Source organism: Helicoverpa zea, chromosome 6 (assembly GCF_022581195.2).
Source record: "Helicoverpa zea isolate HzStark_Cry1AcR chromosome 6, ilHelZeax1.1, whole genome shotgun sequence".
Lineage (NCBI taxonomy): Eukaryota > Metazoa > Arthropoda > Insecta > Lepidoptera > Noctuidae > Helicoverpa > Helicoverpa zea.
Genome location: NC_061457.1, coordinates 41,786 through 64,419, shown reverse-complemented (window position 1 = coordinate 64,419; position 22,634 = coordinate 41,786). Strand labels below are relative to the sequence as shown.

The 22,634-nt window shown below is 42.2% G+C and overlaps 1 protein-coding gene across 1 annotated transcript; it reads left to right on the top strand.

Annotated features, from left to right (window-relative positions):
- The first annotated feature begins 20,366 nt into the window (after window positions 1–20,366).
- Window positions 20,367–22,378, top strand: LOC124631223. The gene is made up of 2 exons (XM_047165479.1): window positions 20,367–20,511; window positions 21,227–22,378. Exons 1-2 carry the CDS (start codon window positions 20,463–20,465, stop codon window positions 22,366–22,368), a joined length of 1,191 nt encoding a protein of 396 aa, XP_047021435.1. The 5' UTR covers window positions 20,367–20,462; the 3' UTR covers window positions 22,369–22,378.
- Window positions 22,379–22,634: the final 256 nt, after the last annotated feature.

Genomic DNA, 22,634 nt, shown 5'->3' with positions numbered 1-22,634 from the left:
GCGCGTTGGGAAGGTACCTACTTTCTACCGTTTGATACGTAAACATTTTTTTTTCAGTATTTTTATTTGCACCTATTATTTTAATTACGTAAGGCTATAAAGTTAATAATCGTGTCTAGTGGTATTTTATGTCGGAAAGATTGAGTGGACCACCTTTGTAAGACGACTAAAAAGTCACGGTGTATAAACCTTAAGACCGCACCGCGGATTTTTTGATTTTAGATAGCTCCGCCCACTACACTTCCGCGTCTATCGCGTCGCGCAAGCTATACTCTTCACTCAATGTGTAAAATTTGAATTTCGCGCCAATCGCACACGCCGAGGTCAGCGCGGGGTCAGGAGAACCGAACAGGGAAGATAGGGAGCCGCAACTTACCTAAGTTTTTTATTTTTTGATCGGATTTTTTTTTGTTGTACTTACAAAAAATATTTGTAATGAAAACTTTTTATGAAGAGTAATATGATAATTTGGACGCGTATGGTTGTGTGTATGTATGTGTGGTGTGTCGTGTATGTGTGTTTGTATATCCAGAACGGATGAATCGATATGTATTTAGGTTTTTTTGTTTGAAATGAAATTAATCGGGAGTGTTCCTAGCTTTATTTGGTGAATATCGGCCCAAGATGGCCGCCGCCACAAAATGGCGAATAACATATTTTTTTTTACAATTCCTTCAGTATGGATATCAAATGAAAGGGCTTGATTAGTATGTAGAATCATGTATAATATTATTTAAAGTCCAAGATAGCCACCGCCAGAAAATGCTGAATTGCATTGTTTTTTTATAGCTCTCTCAATATGGGTATCAAATGAAAGCGTTTGACCAGTGTTAAATAATTTATACTAATGTTATAAAGAGGGAAGATTTGATTGTTTGTTTCTGTGGATTGTATAAGCTCTGAAACTGCTTAACTGATTTGATTTGCTTTCACAATTAGAGATTTACACTATCCCCAGTGAATGTAGGCCATATTTTATCCGGGCACAGGAAGAAGTTCCCCGGGAATGCGGCTACGGCTCGGACATACGGTCTACAAAATAATAAATTCTCATGAGCCGCTCGGGCGCGCTCTGGGGCCCAAGTCTCCTAAGTTAATAATGTCAAAATTGAATAGAAATCGAATCGCAATAGCAGTTTTAACCATATCGCGCATTCAGGGGCCCGATTCTCCTAATTTTACTTAAGCGACCTTCGATTGACGTTCGACTCGATTCGACTGAGATCCAATCCCGACTCGATTACTATTGAAGCGTATGTGGCATTCCGCTATTTTTTCTTTGAAATAAACGTTTTTATTCTTTTCTGTCATTCAATAATGAATCATTTTGTCTGCAAATGTTTTACGATTGCAAAATGATTGCACGGCAAACTACCGTATAGACCAAAATCACCAAAATAGCAGGCCCCTGGGGCCCCTGGGCCCCTGGGGCCCGATTCTCCTAAGTTAATAATGTCAAAATCGAATAGAAATCTAATCGCAATAGCAGTTTTAACCATATCGGGCATTCTGCTACTAATAAAAGACCAATCGTATTCGATTGACATTTGATTGGCGTACGATTGGTCTGCTATTTTGGTAATTTTGGTCTATACGGTAGTTTGCTGTACAATCATTTTGCAATCGTAAATCATTTGCAGACAAAATGATTCATTATTGAATGACAGAAAAGGATAAAAATGTTTATTTCAAAGAAAAAATAGCGGAATGCCACATACGCTTCAATCGTAATCGAGTCGGGATCGGATCTCAGTCGAATCGAGTCGAACGTCAATCGAATGTTGCTTAAGTAAAATTAGGAGAATCGGGGCCCTGACCAATCGCACACCAATCAAATGTCAATCGAATACGATTGGTCTTTTATTAGTAGCAGAATGCCCGATATGGTTAAAACTGCTATTGCGATCATATTGCGATTCGATTTCTATTCGAGTTTGACATTATTAACTTAGGAGAATCGGGCCCATGCTACTAATAAAGACCAATCGTATTCCAACGACACTCGATTGGTTTGCGATTGGTCTGCTATTTTGGTCTATACGGTAGTTTGCTCTACAATCATATTGCAATCGTAAATCATTTGCAGACAAAATGATTCATTATTGAATGACAGAAAAGGATAAAAATGTTTATTTCAAAGAAAAAATAGCGGAATGCCACATACGCTTCAATCGTAATCGAGTCGTGATTGGATCGCAGTCGAATGTGAATCGTATGTCGCTTAAGTAAAATTAGGAGAATCGGGCCCCTGCAATGCTGAGCGACGACTGTTGACAACTCTGCGTCTTTTTACGTAGGTCTACGTTCTATCCAAGACGTAATTTCTTTATGATATACGCGATAAAACTATATATGAAGTTCATTTTTATACGAAGAAGATAGCGGCCACAATTTATGAATGCTTCCAGGAACTCTATGTACTAAATAACTTTTTGACAATCCATAAAAGGTTTTATTGATTAAAATTACAATTAAAATCTATTGATTAAAATTACAATTAAAATCGAACTATTTTAGTAAAAAATCTGAAAACTAAGTACTGTTATTAAGACACCATCTTGAAAAAACACTACAGAGGCCCGATTTTGCTAAGTTAATAATGTCAAAATTGAATAGAAATTGAATCGCATTAGCTTAGTGGTCATTATGCTACTAATATAAGACCAATCGTATTCCAATGACATTCGATTGGTCTGTCGTTTGGTCTATACGGTAGTTTGCTCAACAATCATATTGCAATAATTTGCAGACAATATGATTCATTATTGAATCACAAACGGATAAAAATGTTTATTAAAAAAAAAAAAAATAGCAGAATGCCACATACGCTTCAATCGTAATTGAGTCGTGATTGTATCTCAGTCGGATGTGAATCGTATGTCACTTAAGTGAAATTAGTAGAATCGTGCCCCAGCTAAGAAGCACAGTAGAATACCAAACTGCAGGGCATTTTTATTTAGATAAAAACCAGCAATATTTATTTGAATGCAATATTGGTAGCTAGACGGTATGGTGCGGGCAAGTAAGGCGCACATCCACAAGGCGCACGGCGGCCAGCAGCCGCGCCGCCGGCTCCGCCACGTCGCCCAGCAGCGCCGCCAGCGGCTGCAGCGCCGCCCGCACGCCGCGCGACACGTTCTGCGCGAACACCAGCAGCGGCTGCAGCAGCGCGTTGAACGTCAGCGCCAGCGCCGGCTTGAGCGCCACGTCGGACGCCGTCTGCAGCAGCCCCGCCGCCGCGCCGCGCAGCGCCGCCAGCGCGCAGCGCGCCAGCTGCAGCAGCAGCGCCACGGGCAGCGCGGCCAGCAGGCGCGGCGCCGCCAGCAGCTCGGCCAGCGCGGCGCGGGCGAGGCGCTGCGCCGGCCGCGCCGCGCGCTCGAGCCGCGTCACGCGCTCGCCCGAGCACGCGCTCAGGAACTCGCCCGCGCCGTGCTCGAAGTAGTACAGCTCCACGCGGTCAGGCTCTGTGCACACCGGGCCGCGTCTACCGACTCACTACCCGTGTCTAATGCCGGCCATACACGCTACGGTCTACCGAAGAGGTCCACCTGTGCAGGTATGCCTGCGCAGGTGAACCTGAATGTGTATGGGAATAGACCTGTGCAGTTTTTTGAACGCTACCATTGTTCGGTTGACCTGCGCAGGCACCTGCGTAGATTACCTCTCCGGTAGACCGTAGCTTGTATGGCCAGCATAAAGCCCCCAGTACACATTGGCCCAAGCGTGACAAATACACGCCATCACCAATGTGTACACGGGGTATTGGTGCATGTTGGCGGACATTTGTCAAGGTTGGCGCGCATTCGGCGAGTTGTCGGTTTTTTGGGCATACATCAAAGGAATCGTGGCCCAGCGTGGCCTGTGGTGTTTACACATTCGGCCAATGTTTAGTTCGTCACCGGCCTCTGAGGTTAGTACACTTTTGTATTGCGTGTAAAAATAAAAATAGTAGTAAATATAGTAGTGTAGTATAATATAAATATAGTAATATATGTAAATATATTAGTGTAGTATACAAAGAAATAGCCGCAACCTTAAATGAAATCATTTATTTTGCAAGTTGGACATTACATCACTTTTACACGTCATTTTAAGAACGCTGAGGTCGGCATTTCCTAACTGACTTATCCCTGAGAAGAAACGCCGAAACAAACTCAAGGGTCATAAGTACTTAGTTAGTTCGACCTCCATCGCAAGTGGTTTGCCAGACAGCATGAGCCATGCGCCAATGTGTAAACACCATTTGATCGTGGCCTACATTTGTGCATTGCAAAGCTTGGCCCAACAGGTCAATGTGTACTGGGGGCTTAATACGCAGAGGGATATTAGACACAGAGTACCTATGTTATTACTCTGTATTATATGAGGTACTAAAATTATAAAGGTTCTGTACGATTTATAAACTGACCAAAATAATCACGTTGCTCCCTACAATGGCTACAATACATTTTTTCTTTCTACTTTCTAAATATAGGTATCTGTAAAAAAATCTATGTTTAGAAACTATGTAGAAAGAAAAATGTTGTCAAAATCGACTAGAAATTGAATCGCAATATGATCGCAATAGCAGTTTTAACCTTATCGGGCATTCTGTTACTAATATAAGACGTAAGATCGTATTCCAATGACATTCGATTGGTTTGCGATTGGTCTTCTATTTTGGTGATTTTGGTCTATACAGTAGTTTGCTGTACAATCATTTTGCAATCGTAAATCATTTGCAGACAAAATGATTCATTATTGAATGACAGAAAAGGATAAAAACGTTTATTTCAAAGAAAAAATGGCGGAATGCCACATACGCTTCAATCGGTAGTCGGAATTCGGGATTGGATCTCAGTCGAACCGAGTCGAACATGAATCGTATGTCGCTTAAGTAAAATTAGGAGAATCGGGCCCCTGGCCTTAAATGAGAACAGCCGCCGTGGCCGAAATCGGCCGTGGACGCCATTATTATGCCATTAATTTAAAAGGTAGGTATCACATATTATCTCATAGTATGGTCTGATTCTTTATTTTTAGGGTTCCATTCCCAAAGGGTAAAACGGGACCCCCTTGTTTTCGCTCCTCTGTCCGTCCGTCCGTCTGTATCTCATGAACCGTGATAGTTAGAGTTGTATGGGATCCCCCAAATAAATATTTGGGGGGCTCCCATAAAACAATCGTGTTTGATGTACAAAAAATTGGCGATTTCAAACAAAAAAATAATTATTAAAATCGGTTCACACAATCCAAAATTACCGCCGAACACCCTCCCACGTGTTATTATTATGAGTGTATGCCTCTTTCTGACCTTGGCGAACGTGGGGCCGAAGCCAACACGCTGAAGCCCTTTTGAGACAACTTTAATGAAATAGCGACACAAAACCGACGATTATCCCTGTATACACTATAGAAACGTAGCCAAGGACAATCCCCGCTTCTGTGCTAAACTGAGTTATTCCCAATTTGTCATTAGTACCGATTGGTCACCAACTATTTTTTCCATACACCAAATCCCGATTGGTCATTCGAGCAAAATAAATAATTTAATATTTAAATTTTGAGTTCCGATTCGTCACCCGCATAAAATTTCACGTATCAGAGTACCGTCAGAAATAAAAGTGTTAGAAGAAATTTTAAATGATAAACTTCAATGTAGGTAAAGGTTTTAATAGTTCTCATATACATATAATAAAGTTTACATTAAAACACAGGTGAAGACAACATGGGCATTTTATAAACCCGAAAATGTGACTCGATACTTTTTGTACCGGTAACAAAAGTACCAGGGGCCCATAACTAGCAAAGAGATTGTATACATAAAAATATTCATAAATATAAAATTTAATTAACAAAAATAATTTGAATGTAGTCAGCAGTTGTGTTGTACATACTGCAGTTTTTCTTTTAAATTGGTCCTTGTTCGGTTAAACAGAACGTTTCCGTTCAATTATCTTCTTAAACTTCTTGTTCTTACTATCCATACACTTCTTCCTCCGAGCCTTTTTCCCAAAATGTGTTGGGGTCGGCTTCCAGTCTAACCGGATGTAGCTGAGTACCAGTGCTTTACTATCCATACACAATTGAGAAAATATATATATTTTATTTATGTATACCTATGTGCTTAAGTTTTGGTCACAAGTCACATACACTTCCAGGGCACTCAATAACCAACTAATAATGCATTTACACCACATGTTTTTTTGCTAATACCGATAATAGTAAATAGTTACTTACACAAAACAATAGAAACCGGACCATACTTTGCCCCTTCTATATATTGTCGTCTCTTTCTAGAAAATAAAAGGCTTCTGTTTTATTACCTGATTTTATATATAAATAAGTTATACCGGGATTTTCAAAAAATTGGTTCACATACATAAAATACAATTCATCGACATGGTGTAAATTGGTATGTTTATCTACAATTAGGAAAAAAACGTAAAATCCTGACACTCTTGACTGCTATACTCCTGTAAGTTATGCGGTCCTAGTACATGGTGGGCAGTTCCATGGACACTCGTTGATTGGTATATTACTCATCTGATTTATGCGATCCTGGTATTTTGGTTTTGGCCGTGCGTTGTGTGACGCCGTTGAAATCGCGATTTTATTAATAGCGTCTTGCCATTATCGGAAAAAACATAACCAACATAGATAAAAAAAAACGTAATACAATATCGTACAGCTTATCTTGTTGACAGTACTTTTTACAAAATAAAGTACGGATGACCAATTGGGACTAAGCAAAATAAAATATTTTATTGACTGACAAACTGGGACACGTTTTTTATGGATGCCAAATCACTAAAATGACGAATCGGGCATAACTCGCTAAACTATTGCTAAATATGGAATAACACTACTAGGGCTATTTGGATGGGATGCTAATGGACTGGGAATGGGGATAACTATGGGAACTATGGCACCTGCCGATAACAATGTTTGCACACGTAAAAATGGCAGGTGGAGACTCGCCAACTCACTTACTGGGCCCCCGGGAATCAGTCGCTAAATCGCAACAAGAGGGCAACAGGTACATGAGCGGCTGAAGGGTGAGGATACCTCGGCGGAATTTAAACGCAGATCACGCGCTCCCTGTGGGTCCAGCATCACCGGCCCACTCGCCACTTACCACGAGACGCCTACCCTCCGAGCAGGCTGCTAACCCTACTCTAGCGACTCCACTCTGACCGGCCGATGAAGGCAAGCCAAGAGGCGGGAGACCTATCCCCAGTCATGCTTCACTCCGGCAGGCCGGAGATGGGGGACAGTATACTCTCCCTGGAGCACTCGGATATATAGCCCCGCGGGGTCGCTACTCCCCGTCATCCGCCTCAGATGCCCTGCGGGGCTTATTATTATTATTATTTACTAGCTGTTGCCCGCAACTTCGTCTGCGTGGGCAATATAGAATAGTCAAATAGGTACTACTTATCCCGTAGGTGCATTCTTTCACGTGACAGTATAATTAGGATTAGCACTTAGCAGTCGCATAGATTCATTGATCAAGGTTGTGTTGTGGATGTGACCATTTATCTAAACAAAAGAAGTAAAGTTTGTGACGTTGTGAATATCTCTGGATCTAGTCAGCCAATTTGGAAAATTATTACGTATGGTGCGTAAGTAATTTTCACAGGAAACAGCTATAATCTATGTCTATATGCTTTGAGTCTGACAAAGCTGTCATTTGTACATTTTCTGCAGCTGCTGCGACTAATCAGAAGCCAGAAAGTCTGTCAGTCTTACCATGGATATCGTCTTGTGTAGTTGACTGGATTGAAGATAGGTAGATAGGTAGTCGCTCCAAGCAAAATATTGGTACTCAAACAGATTCGGTGACTGGAAGCCAACACCAACATAGTTGGGGAATAGCTGGATGGATGATAAAATGAGTCATCATCATCAGCAGGCACATAGGGTAGGATAGTTTCATTTACTCACTATGGTAAAGCTGACCCCACATTAGGCGTGCGCGATCCTCGGGCGTGTGAGTAGCGCGGGCGTCGCGAGCGCGCTGCGTGAACGTCGCGTTTTGCTGCCCTGCGGCATGTGTGAAGAGTGCAAGCGACACGCTCGCGGCGAGCACTCGGCGCTCGAGTTGCGTTTTTACCCCTTCGCCCGCTATCCCCGCCGCCCGCTAAACGCCTTAGCAGTTAAACGTCAAGGAGCTGCAAATGCCACAGGGCAGCAAAACGCGACGCTCACGCAGCGCGCTCGCGACGCACGCGCGCCGCCCGCGCTACTCACACGCCCGAGGATCGCGCACGCCTAATGTGGTGGCCTAAGCCGGGACTCCACCGAAATGTTTGCATTAGTTCACGAATAGGCAAAATGTACGTATCTGTGAGAGTCCACTTCATGTGTTCGTACTTAAAACCTGCAGTTTTGCCAAGATTTTCAAAATGTACGCTCGCGATTTGTCATTTCTTGGTGGAGCCAGCAAATCAAAAGAAACATAAGTGTTGTATACTGTGCGTCACTACCGCACACCGGGAAAATTTCGCTCTTGCGGAGGACGTTTATATACCATATTTTGTGTCACACGTAAACAGGACGACAGTAAGTATCCACCGAAACACTTTCAAAGATCTGATGAACGAACAAATCAGACCTGACTTGGTCACCCGGGGCCAATCAGAGCTCTATAATACGCTTTGGCTCCTACTGTTATTGTGGTTTCTGAAAATTTATTCACCTCATTCAACGATGAATGTAATTCTGATGGTACTATTAAGAACACTTGCTTAGCGCAGAAGCTGACGTTGGCAGGTCAACTCTTTTGACTTCTCGAATAGGATACCATTGGTTTTTGTGCAATGCACATCTACAATGCATTCTAGATTAGGATAGGATATAGGTGGATAGGATTTGCAACAGAGAACAATTCTGTCTTTGTGATTAAATGACATCAAACGTAGTTTTATATAAAAGGTTTTTTTTTAGACTTGGCTCGGGTCTTACTGAGACTGTTCGTAATCGTGAACAGTGTATTTGCGATCAGAAGTTGAAAGTAAGCATGTCTCTGGTATGCGGCGCGTAATTTGTACGTTTTCAGACGCATAAAGCATTTTACGTGTGTATGGTATTAAATAGAGAAAGCTCCCATTTCTTATCTGCGCTTTGTATCTGGGCTTGTTTTTAAAGCCACAGAATCCTACATTACCTACCTCAAGCTTAGCAGCGCTTGCGAGAGATATATTCTCATTTCTTCGAGGATTAAGTTTACATATTTTGCATCAGAAAAAATAATTAAGGTCTACTTAATACTACTCACTCAAAGTAATTTGTTTTAAGGCCACCACATTAGTGGAAGATAAGCTAAAGTATGTTTATGAAAAAATCCTGATATGAACTCCATCATCTGTAACTTTAAATGATAATTAATTGTGCCACTAAAGTCATCATTTTTGACATAATGTTCAAAAAATAATTTAGATGTCACCGTTTTTTTGGCTGAGAACTATTAATTTTCTTTTCATCAAGGTAATAATTATTATAGTTGGATTTTGATGTGGCACGGCAAACTGACAAACACTATTGAAATGTCTATCGAAAAATTACACTACGTGTTAAAATATGGTGAATTACGGAAAATACACAACTCAATCTGTTGAAATAATAATCCAAACTAATATTATAAATGCGAAAGTAACTCTGTCTGTCTGTCTGTCTTTTCTTCACGCCTAAACTACTGAACCGATTTGTGTGAAATTTGGTACAGACATAGTTTGAAACTTGAGAAAGGACATAGGATAGTTTTTATTACAAAAAATAAAAATAAAAAATAAAATTTATTACGGACATACAGTGCCATCTATTGGTCAAATGTCGAGCTGTTCCTATGCTCCGTAGATAGATGGCGTTAATCGCGCAATGGTGTCATTACACACAAATCTGCCGGAAGTCACTATTCCACGCGAACGAAGTCGCGGGCAAAAGCTAGTCCTCTATAAAGAATGTATGGTAAATATTGTCATTTACCACCTCGCTCCTTTGACAAATTTGATGTATTTTATTTACCACAGATGGAGCTACTTTAACCTTTTTTTTTTTCCGACCTCAAAAATCATCAAATGACCCCTCCCGCTGTGGGTTAGCAGCGGTGAGGGAGTGTCAGACTCTTACTGACTAAAAACCGTCGTGTTCCGTCATAGGCCTTTTATGTACCAGGGCCGCGGTATCTCTTTCGAACAACCCGCAGCCCCGGCAGGCCTTGGCCCTGCTGGGCCCCGCTGGGGTTGCTGACATCTCTTTGAGGAGCGCGTGGAACAACGCGCGCCGTCGACACGGGTCTGTCGTCTAAGTAGACAGAGGGACGATGAGCCACCCGAACTCACCGCCCACAGACCCACGCCTACGGTGGCCGGGAGTCATCTCGCGACACCCGGCGCCCATGGTGTCTACCTGGTCCAGCGCGGCGGCCGGGATGAGAGGCGCGAACTCTCTGGCGTTCCGCCTCCTCCTTCTCGAGCATGACCGCTTCGCAGAAGGAGGAGACGGCATCCCATTCCCTCTCGCCCCGGACCATGGCCTGACCCAGGGCCGGACGCGAGAGGTCGCCGCCGCCCAAAGCCTCGACGAGGACCCGGCGGTGCCCTTCCCATGCTTGGCACACCTGGACTGTGTGGTCCACCGTGTCCTCGGGGCTGTCCGCACAATGGTGACACCCGGGCGCCTCCTCACGACCGATGCGGTGCAGGTACCTCCCGAAACAACCGTGTCCGGTGAGGACCTGCGTCATGCGGTACGTGAGGGCGCCGTGACTCCTCCCGAGCCACTCCTCAAAGAGGGGACTTACCGCCACGATGGTGGCGTGCCCTAGCTACTTTAACCTTGGCTAAACAAAATTTTCTTTTTTTTTTTCTTCCTAATTTACTTATAAAGGTGTGATTTTCTGTGTAAAGATTAATCCCACCCAAAACAAAAATGTGAAAGGCTGCCAAGTTCGATAATATGGAAATCCTTCGCCTATAAAAGAAGTGAGATCTGAATAAGTACCAAGTTCCATACACATACCTCAGTTAAAAATAGTTACTTTTTAATGATGTTACTTGGCAAGTAAAATTTACACTGGGTATTTTACACCTTCATTATTTTGAAACCGACTCACACTTGGCCATTTTCAGATTTTTCCCTTTACCTTGACATAAAGACCTACCTCCATGCCAAATTTCAAGTCAATACGACCATTGGAAGTGGTCTAGGTTTTTGATGAGTGAGTCAGTGAATCAGTGAGTCAGTCAGTGAGTGTATAGTAAAAATAGCGATTTTCTGACGTCAATATCTCAAGACCTACAATAGGTATATTAATGAAATTTTGTATTTTAGATAAGTGAGGGGGTCTCAACAGATACTAGAAATTTGAAATGTGTAAATAAAATAGATTTTGAGTTATAGGGGGGTCGAATTTGGCCCGAAATGGTTCGTGTAATATAACCCACGGCCGGTGTGTCGCTTTTTTTGCTCGAACTTGGCGGACACACTGCCGTGTGTCTAGATAATAGGCCGATCAACTAATATAAGTACAACATTCAAATGTACAGTTTTGACAAATAGATTGCGTGTCGTAATATTTTACATCTTGAATTCACAAAATTAATCATATCTTTTGATAGAGTGAATCGATTTCGATGAAACAAAAACTAAGTAATACCCCAAGTTACGTATTTTTGTACGTAATTTTTTTATATAAGCATTGTCTGTATTTAATTCGTAGATTTTACGTGAATCGCGAACATACAAACAGATAAACAGACAAACAGACAAAAATGATGGAAATGGGTTCTGTTAGTTATCCTTTAAAATGCTGGCAATTTTTTTTGTCAATTTCTTCAATGTACAAAAATTACTTTTCTACAGATTTATTATATGTATAGATTGCACACTTAACAGTAAATACACGGAACACAGATAATGTGATAAGTCGAAACTATAAGAGTTCCCATTTGACTACGGAACACTAAAAAAGCGGCAGAGGGGAATATTTTAAGACCTACCGTTTTCGTACGATCTTTCCATACCGATGCCTCGAAGTAATTTCCAAGTATGATACTTTTTCTGAAAATGAAAGTTGTAGGTAAGTACACTAAGTTGACGTCGATGCAGGGTTAGGAGTAGTTGTAACGCAGACCGAAGGATGCGGGGGCACCGGCGGTGGCGAGGCCGCGCGCGGAGGCGGCGCCGGCGGCGCGGCGCGGCACGGCGACGTGGCCGCGTCCGCCAGCGCGCGCCCGCTGCGTCTGCGGGCACCAATAACCTGCATTTAAATTTGATCCTCCTACGGAAGACGGTAAGATATTAGCGGAGATGCCATAAGGAAGGTAGGCCAGACGTCTTCTTGTGGGTCAGGCAACGTACCTAGGCTAGGCGGAATCAGTTACCTACTAAAACTAACGAGACGTTCGGGATCCTTGTCACATCACGACCAATCTGTCAAAAGTTGGTTTTGATAAGATCAGATGTCCATTTACATCTAAAGATACATTTATTTAACTTTTTTAATGGCACTTTAACATCCTTGCATTAGTTCTTTGCGAAATAATAGAATTCTCTGACTGGAAGGCACGATAGAATCTCAAAGCAACCCATAGACATTAATCTGAATTAAACATTATACTAATCTCTTTGGAGCCACACTTAGCCGTGTAGACCAGTAGACATACCTACATTAGATGATAAACATAGATTTTTATAATACTTACCTAGTTGTTTTTACTTCACATAGGTATTAAGTATTGTTAATTTGTACACAGAAGCTGTTGGTGTTCCCTTGTTATTAAATAAATAAATAAAAACCAAAGAAATGTCATTGGAATACGATTGGTCTTATATTAGTAGCAGAATGCCCAGTAAGGTTCAAACTGCTATTGAGATTCAATTGTTACATAATTATCACATTATTAACTTAGCGGAAGCGAGATCCAGTGCCACGGAAACCTTTCCGAAGCATCCCGCAGCCGGCCCTAGTACTGTAGGTACCTAACTTAAAAGCAACTTACGCAAAGTAGGGATGCGCCTGTAGCGCAGTGCACATGGGCGAGCCGGCCGGACACGCCAGCAGCAGCGGGTGCGGCAGCACGTACACGCCGCCGCCGTCGCCGCGCCCGCCCTGACCGATGTCTCCAACATATTATTCACCGGCTATTCCGACCGCGGCCCGGGGAACTTCCTCCCGTCCCCAGACAAAATATACCCTGTTAGGTACTCGGTGCTAATCTAGTTAGGTAGTCTGGATGGTCCCAAAAGTGAAAGGATTTTTCAAATCAATTCTATTGTTAACGATCACTGAGTAGGTATATATCCAGGAATGGACACGGAATGACACGGTACGGACAGACAGACTGAGTCCAGAACCCTACAAAAAATTAAACAAAAAAAAATCGTGTACCTGCGTATTTTTCGGGAAATCGGTGGTAAGTGGATGCAGCTATGCTTTATTATTTTTAGTTTTTAAGTGATCATTCCTCAACTTTGACGTCTCCATTATCGTCAACTTGATGCCTTCACTGTTTTGCCTAGGTAGGTACCTATCTTCTTAAGAAGACATATATAAATATGTTACAGCCAAATTAAGAGGTCTGGATAATTTATATATTATCTAGCTATTATTTATAATATCTACTCAATATGGATAAAGTGATAATTGACACAGAATTAATCACATTAACTAGCAATTTTATATAATATCTCCATAGACTTGGATAATGTAATAAAACAAGTGGGTAAAGATTTATTATTTCACTAGCCGTTCCCCGCGGTATTACCCGCGCCCGGTGTATTTTTTGCCGCTCTGGTACATGGTGAGCAGTAGCGTCTACCTACACTTGGTATTGGTATACTCATATAAGTTATGCTACCCTGGTACATGGTGAGCAGTTGCATCGAAATTTCGTTATTGGTATACTTTACTAAGGTGAATTATGCTGTCCTAGTACTTTACTTTTGTGGTTCTGCGGCATTCCGTAAGTTGGTTTTTGTCTAATCACTCCCGTCCCGGGAATCTTACTCGCAATTTTTTTTCCTTATTTGCTCACCGTTTAGACCTACCCTGGACTACGACAAACATTTTAAAACTAAAATCAGCTCAATCGGCCCAGCCGTTCTCGAGTTTTAGCGAGACTAACGAACAGCAATTCATTTTTACATATATAGATAGATGTTAACTAACTAAAGTGTTTAGTAGCTGACCTTAATATAATTCGAAAAAGGCTAGTTAGCCCAATGCAGGGCACGCCATAATAGAAGCGAAAGGTCCCCTCTTTGAGGTGTGGCTCGGGCCACTGTACGGACGGCCCGGAGGATACGGTGAACCTCACAGTCCATGTGTGCCCTGCCTGGGAAGGGCACCGCCGTGTCCTCGTAGAGGCAATAGGTAACGGCGACCTCTCGTGCCCGGCCCTGGTTCAAGCCATGGCCCGGGGTGAGAGGTAATGGGATGCCGTGGTCTGATGCAGACGCTAGAGAAGTTCACACTTCTCATCCCAGCTGCTGCAATGGAGGTGGAACTGGTGGAAGGGCGCCGGGTGTCGAGTGACGTCTCCCGGCCACCGTGGGCGTGGGTCTGTGGGCGGTGAGTTTCGGGTGGCTCATCGTCCTTCCGTCTTTTAGAAGACACGGGCGCCGAGACGGCGGTGCACGTTCTTCCACGCGCTCCACGAAGAGATGCAACAAACCCCATTGGGTTGAAGTCACTAACAGTCTGACACTCCTTCACGCTGTTAACCCACAGCGGGAGGAATCATTTGATGATTTATCATAAAAAAAGTCGACAATAACTTAAACCGTTTTTAAGAATTAGACAGTAGTATGTTGGTTATACCATATTTATTACTTTGGCCAACATTGACTAGCTAATATGAATAATATCCAGATAAAGTGATTAATTTATTACATTGTCAAGTCAATTTGGGTATTATTTACAATGACCAGTGATTATGTATAATATTTATTTAATCACTCTGGCTGTAACATATATAAAAATGAATTGCTGTTCGTTAGTCTGACTAAAATTCGAGAATGGCTGAACCGATTTGGCTGAGTTCCAGGGAAGGTTTAAACGATACGAAGTTCGCGAGATCAGCTAGTTGGTAATATTTTCAGATATACACCTAAGTGTTAAGTTTTTACCCTATAAATGCCTCCAACTTTCGAAATTTCTGTTTCAATGACCAGGGGCCCAATTCTCTTAAGTTAATAATGTCAAAATTGAATAGAAATCGAATCGTAATATGATCGCAATAGTACCATGATCGTACCTAATAGTAGTTTTAACCATACGCTTCAATCGTAATCGAGTCGGGATTGGATCACAGTCGAATGTGAATCGTATGTTGCTTAAGTAAAATTAGGAGAATCGGGCCCCAGATGTTGATCTGAATACTATTATGGAACCACCTGGGAAAAACAATTTTACAAATCGGTCCAGGACTCTTAGTGTAACCGGTGAACATACTTAAAAAAAAACAGAGAACTTCCTTTGGGGTGCAAGTGTAGTGTGTGAATGACCTGGTTGTGCGCGAGCGGGCTGGAGGCGGCGGGCAGGCGCGGCGAGGCGGCGCGCGGGGGGGGCGAGCCGCGGGCGCGCCGGTGCTTCTCCACCACAACCTGCCGAATAAGGCACGTCAATGTCATTTCATTCAACCCTGTTTCTTACAACAGGAACAGAATATCTGTACCTACATAATTATAATCTATTTTGAGGGAAGTTATTTTTGTACCTACATAAAGTATTTTGAAAAAAAAAACAATCTCGTAAAATCTACTAAGATTGAACAAGAATGTAGGTACCTATGAAGCTCGGTCCAAATGTCCACCACGAGCGAGACCTATATTAAATAGTCCGCTTAATTTAGAGTAACTTTTAGGTACTAACAGCCAGTTTCTTCATCAAAAGTAAAAGTCAAAGTAATAGTATATTCGTTTTTCTAGGCTAAAGTAACAGCAAAACTAATAGAAAAAACGAATTTGACCGTTACATTTATTTATTTATTACACTCTCTTCTTCTTCTTATTCTTTTTTATTTGATTCCACTTCCATTCCCGTACTTTATCTAAAACTAAGACGAACGAAGAGAACGAGTAAGACATTTTTTTTTTATTTTTTGACGCTTAATAAGTGCCTGTGAAAAAATGAAATAAATGATTTGACTCTGCACCATATAAAAAAAACAATCTCTGAGACCAATTTTTAATAACAGGTATTTCACATCTCGTATAATACTTACACTAGGGCATGCAATTTCGGTAAAATAAAAATTCTTACCGGTAAAAATTCGGTAATAAAAATATTTTTACCGGTAAAACGGTAAAACGGTAATTTTTGTATTTTTTTTAAATGTGATATTATAACAATAATATTGGGTAGTCTTGAAGAAAAAAATAAATAAATATACAAGGTATGATGTGTTAAACATTTTTTGTGACGTGGGTCGTAACAAAAAAACATATCAGAGTGCTGATTCCGAGTTTTGTGTGCGTTCGCAATTCGATACGTAATTATAAGTCTATTGAAATAAAGAGTCGTATGCTACGTCACATGATTTAGATATTACAATGGTCATTTATTTTGCCGGTTAATAATGCTTACACTCGCAAAAGTGAGCTGGAGTGTTATACGACCAAGTACCGATGACAGTCTTTATTAAATAAACGATTCTACGATAAGTGCTACGTGATTCAATGGTATGATAATCTTCACATCGAAAAAATTTACTTGCAAATCTCGCACTAGGCACTCAGTATAGTTATCGGCACGAATCTTGAGCTCTGACCTACATCTGCGCAGAAGTGATTTATTAGCAAAGAACCAATCCCGAGTGACGGCTATGACGCGATGCACTGCGGGCCAATCACCGCTTTAGCCCGCCCCCGCGCCTCACTTCATACCACAAAAGGGACCCAATAAATGCTTCTGCGCAGGTGAAGGTCAGAGCTCAAGATTCGTGCCGATAACTATACCATCCGTACGCGATGTCGCCGACAAAATGCAAGAGGAACGGCTGCGATAGTACGGTCATGTAAAAAGGCGACCACCTGAGTACATCGGCAATGCGATGTACTCAATCTCGATCATCATCCTCCGAGCCTTTTTCCCAAACATGTTGGGGTCGGCTTCCAGTCTAACCGGATTCAGCTGAGTACCAGTGCTTTACAAGAAGCGACTGCCTATCTGACCTCCTCAACCCAGTTACCCGGGCAACCCGATACCCCTTGGTTAGACTGGTGTCAGACTTACTGGCTTCTGACTACCCGTAACGACTGCCAAGGATGTTTAATGACAGCCGGGACCTAAAGTTTAACGTGCCATCCGAAACACAGTCAATGGTGTCTAAGATATACTTAGAAAGTACATACAATCTTAGAAAAGTTGCATTGGTACTTGCCTGACCTGGGATCGAACCCGCGCCCTCATACTTGAGAGCTTGGTCTTTTACCCACTAGGCCACCACGACTTTTTTTTTTAAATCAGAATAACCGAATGAATAAAATTTGTTTAGATATTGTAAATTAAGATAAGAAAGAAGATTTGTATCCATTGATTTGTGTATAGAGATAGCTAGGGAGCCACATAAGTTTACTTTCCCATAAAACAGCAACTTTAACACTCTTACAATATGTAATGTATGCAAAATTACATTATTTTCAGGCTACATAATGAAGATTTGACGTTAAATATGAATAATTTCGATATTTTATCAGAAAAACGTAAAAACCGGTAATTTACCGGTAGGTAACATATTATTTTGACCGGTAATTTAAAAATAGCGAAAATGGGCGGTTTACCGGTAAAAACCGAAACCGGTAAACCGGTACTGCATGCCCTAACTTCATTCATTCATTCATTCCGTTGGCTCTACAACCCTTTGTGGGTCTTGGCCTATCAATCATCCTCCAGTTATCACGAAGCTTGGCTGTTCTTCTCCAGTTGGTAAACTTTCCCATCTTTCTAAGGTCTTCTTCAATGCAGTCGCTCCAGGACAGACGGGCTATGGACCAGTGCGAGAGCAAGATGGTCGATATCGTCAACGCATGCCCTAACTTACACAACAATAATCAGTGTTTAATTAAAAACCACGAGTATCTAGGTATAGGAAAGTACGGATGTGCATAACCTCTATTAACACTAAGAAGGCATGGCTATTATTCAAAAAATGTAAATAATATAACTAAACTTAAACATTGTTACTTGCCTGGATTCGAATCTGTAGATTCGAACATGACATGCAGGTGCATTAACAACTGGACACCATGAAAAGCTAAAGATATATACAGCAGTATAAAACTCATCATCCTCCGAGCCTTTTTCCCAATCATGTTGGGGTCGGCTTCCAGTATAACCGGATTCAGCTGAGTACCAGTGCTTTACAAGAAGCGACTGCCTATCTGACCTCCTCAACCCAGTCACCCGGGCAACCCGATACCCCTTGGTTAGACTGGTGTCAGACTTACTGGCTTCTGACTACCCGTAACGACTGCCAAGGATTTTCAATGACAGCCGGGACCTACAGTTGTAACGTGCCATCCGAAAGACAGCCAATGGTGTCTAAGATATACTTAGAAAGTACATACAAACTTAAAAAAGTTGCATTGGTACTTGCCTGACCTGGGATCGAACTTGCGCCCTCATGCTTGAGAGGTTGGTCTTTTACCCACTAGGCCACAACGACAGCAGTAAAAAACTATTTTTACAAATATATGCTGTATACTTCTCGTTAGGGTTATAAAAATATAAAATTTATTGAACGAGTACCTATGTAAAACAAGGGTTGTTATGCACCTGGAGGTAGGAACCTGTCTCGTCATTGGAGGCGACGGGCGGCTGCCCCGCGTCCGCCGCGCGCCCGGCCGAGCCCGCGCTGCTCTCGGCCGCGCAGGGCGTCGACGCCGACATGTCCAGTTCTGCCCAGCGACATGCAACCATACAAATACACACCATTCCGTGCGATGTACCCCGTACCTACGCTGAGACACGAACCGCTTACGTTTTTTTTACTCGCAGTTCTACACTTTTTTTTGCATTTAGAACCTACCTAATTTCCCCGATGAGGTGGGATGAAAAGTTCCGTGTTGCACTCGAGTGCTAAGATTTTTCACCTTGTGCTCTTTTGATTCCCTCGCTATCGCTCAGGATTCTCATCCTCCAAGCCTTTTCCCAACTATGTTAGGGTAGGCTTCCAGTCTAACCGGATCCAACTAAGTGCTAGTGCTTTACAAGGAGCGAATGCCTATCTGACCTCCCCAACCCAGTTACCCAGGCAACCCAATACCCCTTGGTTAGACTGGTGTCAGACTTACTGGCTTCTGTCGGACTGACAAGGATGTTCAATGACAGCCGGGACCCACAGTTTAACGTGCCATCCGAAACACAGTCATTGGTGTCTAAGATATACTTAGAAAGTACATACCAACTTAGAAAGGTTGCATTGGTACTTGCCTGACCTGGAATTGGACCCGCGACCTCATACTTGCTCAGGATTCTAATATTTGAAATACTCGCTACACACTTGTTTCAATTTTAGAATCCTTCGCTTGCTCAATAATATAGCCCGCGGTTAAAAAGCAACTTTGCACTCTTGCGTACAAAATAACTATTAATACTATGTACCTGAAAGTATACTATCAAGATATAAAGTATAAGACATAACAATCAAATTATTCGGGGCAAAACTGTTAGTTAGGTACATATTATTTTGAAATGTTGCCCTACCCTGAACGTTGATAGTTTCCCCGGGAAGCGGGTAGACCCACAGCCTATATTAGGAATGAAGCTCTTGAATAGTCCAATATGTCCTCAGCCATGATAGCGTGGTACAAATAGACAAGACCGAAATAGGAGCACTTATACAACGCAGGAATTTCACACAGCATAAAACTATAAAATGTGTTTATGAGGAGTTACCCAAATTCGTATTCCCCAATTCGACTTCTTTAGCGTGTACTCCTCTCTGAGCTGTACTAGTAGTATAATTAGAAACATACTTTTTAGGTGAGAGAGTCATTTTATATTATAATTCTTGAAAAGTTTGATTTGACCGTCTCAACTCTCCACTATAGTTCGGCCATTCAGAGAATGCGTTCCTGACACGTCGCGATTGAACTGACGACGTAACTTTGCAATGGCGTTGCAGTTACGATAAAAATATTTTTGCTGGTTGTTTACCGTTTTAACAATTGAGGAGCATTAAAACAACATTATTATATCAATAATCAATGAATGTAGTTACGTCGTCAGTTCAATCGCGACGTGTCAGGAACGCATTCTCTGAATGGCCGAACTATAATAAACATTTCTACATAACCCCAAAACCGTGACAAGCGTCAGAACATATTGTCAAAAGTCATACAGTAAAAAGGTTGCGGTTCCACAAAATTGCACGAGTGCAGTGCGATGCGCGGTCAAGTACGGATGCGTTTGCGCTGCAGTGTACGAATATTACATTCGCGAATTGCGCGGCTATAGCCGCTGCCCGATTTCGGCTATGAGTAATCAAACGCTTATAGCCAATGAGGTGTTGGCATTTATAAAACACTAGCTTCCGCCAGCGGCTTCGCCCGCGTGGTGTGTTGATAAAAAGTAGTAGTAGTAGAGTAGTAAAGATAAATAGTACGCCATCTATCGAGCTATCGGGAAGCTCGCGATTGAACAATGAGCTACAGGTTAAAGCGCGAGATATCATTGCACTTCTTACGTATCTTAAAAAAAACAACGTCACCACGTTTTAAAAAGCTATCATTCCACTTCTTACGTATTTTAAAAACACATCGTTACCACGTTTTAAAAACACCCAGCGCCATCTATCGCATACCTCAAGAACTAAATAACTTAACTAATACTTTTACCAATTAGTAATTCGTTGAATTATAGTTATTTCAGGATAAGTAGATGTAAAAAAAACAGTTAAGACGATAAAACAAATTGTACGTCATCCCTCGGGAATTCCTCATTTTGGAGGATTCATTATCGTATCATTTAGCTTCTTTTACATGTTTATATTCGTTTGCAATATATTACCTTGTTTTAAACGACACACAGCGCCATCTACAATCCATCCATCAAGCAAACAATATTTTTGTTTTCCCTCGGGAATGTCTATTTTTTCGTCATAAAAAGTACCCTATTATTTAATCCGGACTTCTGACTTTACGTCTGCAAAATTTCAAAGCAATCGGTTCAGTAGTTACGGCGTGAAAACGGAACAAACAAACAAACAAACTCACTTTCCGATTTATAATATTAGTAAGGATGCCATCGATTATATGGACGAAGTCAGCATCATGCAGATCTGCAAATCATCTTTCAAGGAGGATGAGATTAGCAGTGCCAAGTTGCTGTTGTTCACGACACTTGGCAAAGTTAGCCAGATGCCGTCTCGTCGAAGGGATGGCACACAGAAGAGTGTCCAGGACATCATAACGATGTTCAAGGAGACCGACCCGAACGACGTGCCTGAATTCGTGGCGAAGGATCTGCACAAGCTTCCTCCCGTCACGTTCGACCACGTAGACGTCACCAGGCTGCTGAAGGACATCACACTCCTGAAGCAGAGCCAGGCTGAGATACAGCATCAGCTGGAGGTGTCCAACAACACCATCAGTGATCTACGGGCAGAAGTAGTACCATTGCGCAATGCAATTTCTGCAAGTAGGTCACCTACGAATGTCGACGCTGTAAATGTAAACACGCGTCGCGAGGCAAAAAATGCTTCCATCTGCAGTTTCGAGTCGGCGGGCTCGAATGCGTCACCAACTGCCGAGAATGCATGCGTTGCAACGTGTGCCGCCACCGTCCCTGCCTCGCCACTGGTAGAGACGATGACTTGCGTGGGTTTAGTGACCCCCAAACAAGCCTACGCAGCAATAGTAGCCGCTAATAAGCCTGCTGGGCCTCAAATCTCGCAGGCAAAACCAGCGGAAAAACCAAAAGGGGGTAAAAGGAGCCAGTCGAAACCAAAACAGGTTTTGAAGAGGCAGGGTCCACAGAAGGACACGTGCGATAAGGATGGTTTCAAGGTGGTAGAGAAGAGGAAGAAGAAGAAGCCTCCTTGTCGGAACCAGTGCGGTACTGCACTGACGGGACCCAATATGCTGCTGCGTCCAGCTATTCATACGACGCTGCTGTACGTTTCCAGACGGCACCACTCCACGAAGGCTGAGGAGATCGTGGAGTACCTGTGCATAAAGACCAAATGGACCTTGAGGGTCGAGAGGTTGGAGCCGCGTCACAACATGAACTTCAATTCGTTTGTGGTGCGTGTTCCGACGAGCGATCTCGAAAAGTTCCTAAAGGAGGACCTTTGGCCGAAAGGTGTTGTGTTCCGCCGGTTTCGTGGCCGGCTACGTGACACCAGTCAGCGTAACACGACGCCGATGATTCGTGTGCAGTAGTTTTTATTTTCTTTGTTATTTTGTATGTATGTATAGTATTTTAAGTTAAATATTACAGTATTGTATTTATTGTTATAAGTAAGCATATGTATGTATTAGTTTATAAGTATTTTTTAAATTTTTGTATTGTATTTTTATGGGCCTTAGTTGCCTGAAATAAAGGAATAAATAAAATAAAAAAAAATGTGGCTGATGGGTCTATTTACCTACCTAATAATACAAGGATACTTTTGATTCGACGTACACTCTGTCAAGAAAGTACCGGG

Coding starts and splice junctions, on each gene's coding strand:
- LOC124631223 (XM_047165479.1), top strand. CDS start 20,463: ATGAGTAATCAAACGCTTATAGCCAATGAGGTGTTGGCATTTATAAAA. Junction 20,512..21,226: donor GGTGTTGGCATTTATAAAAC/ACTAGCTTCCGC, acceptor ATATTAGTAAGG/ATGCCATCGATTATATGGAC.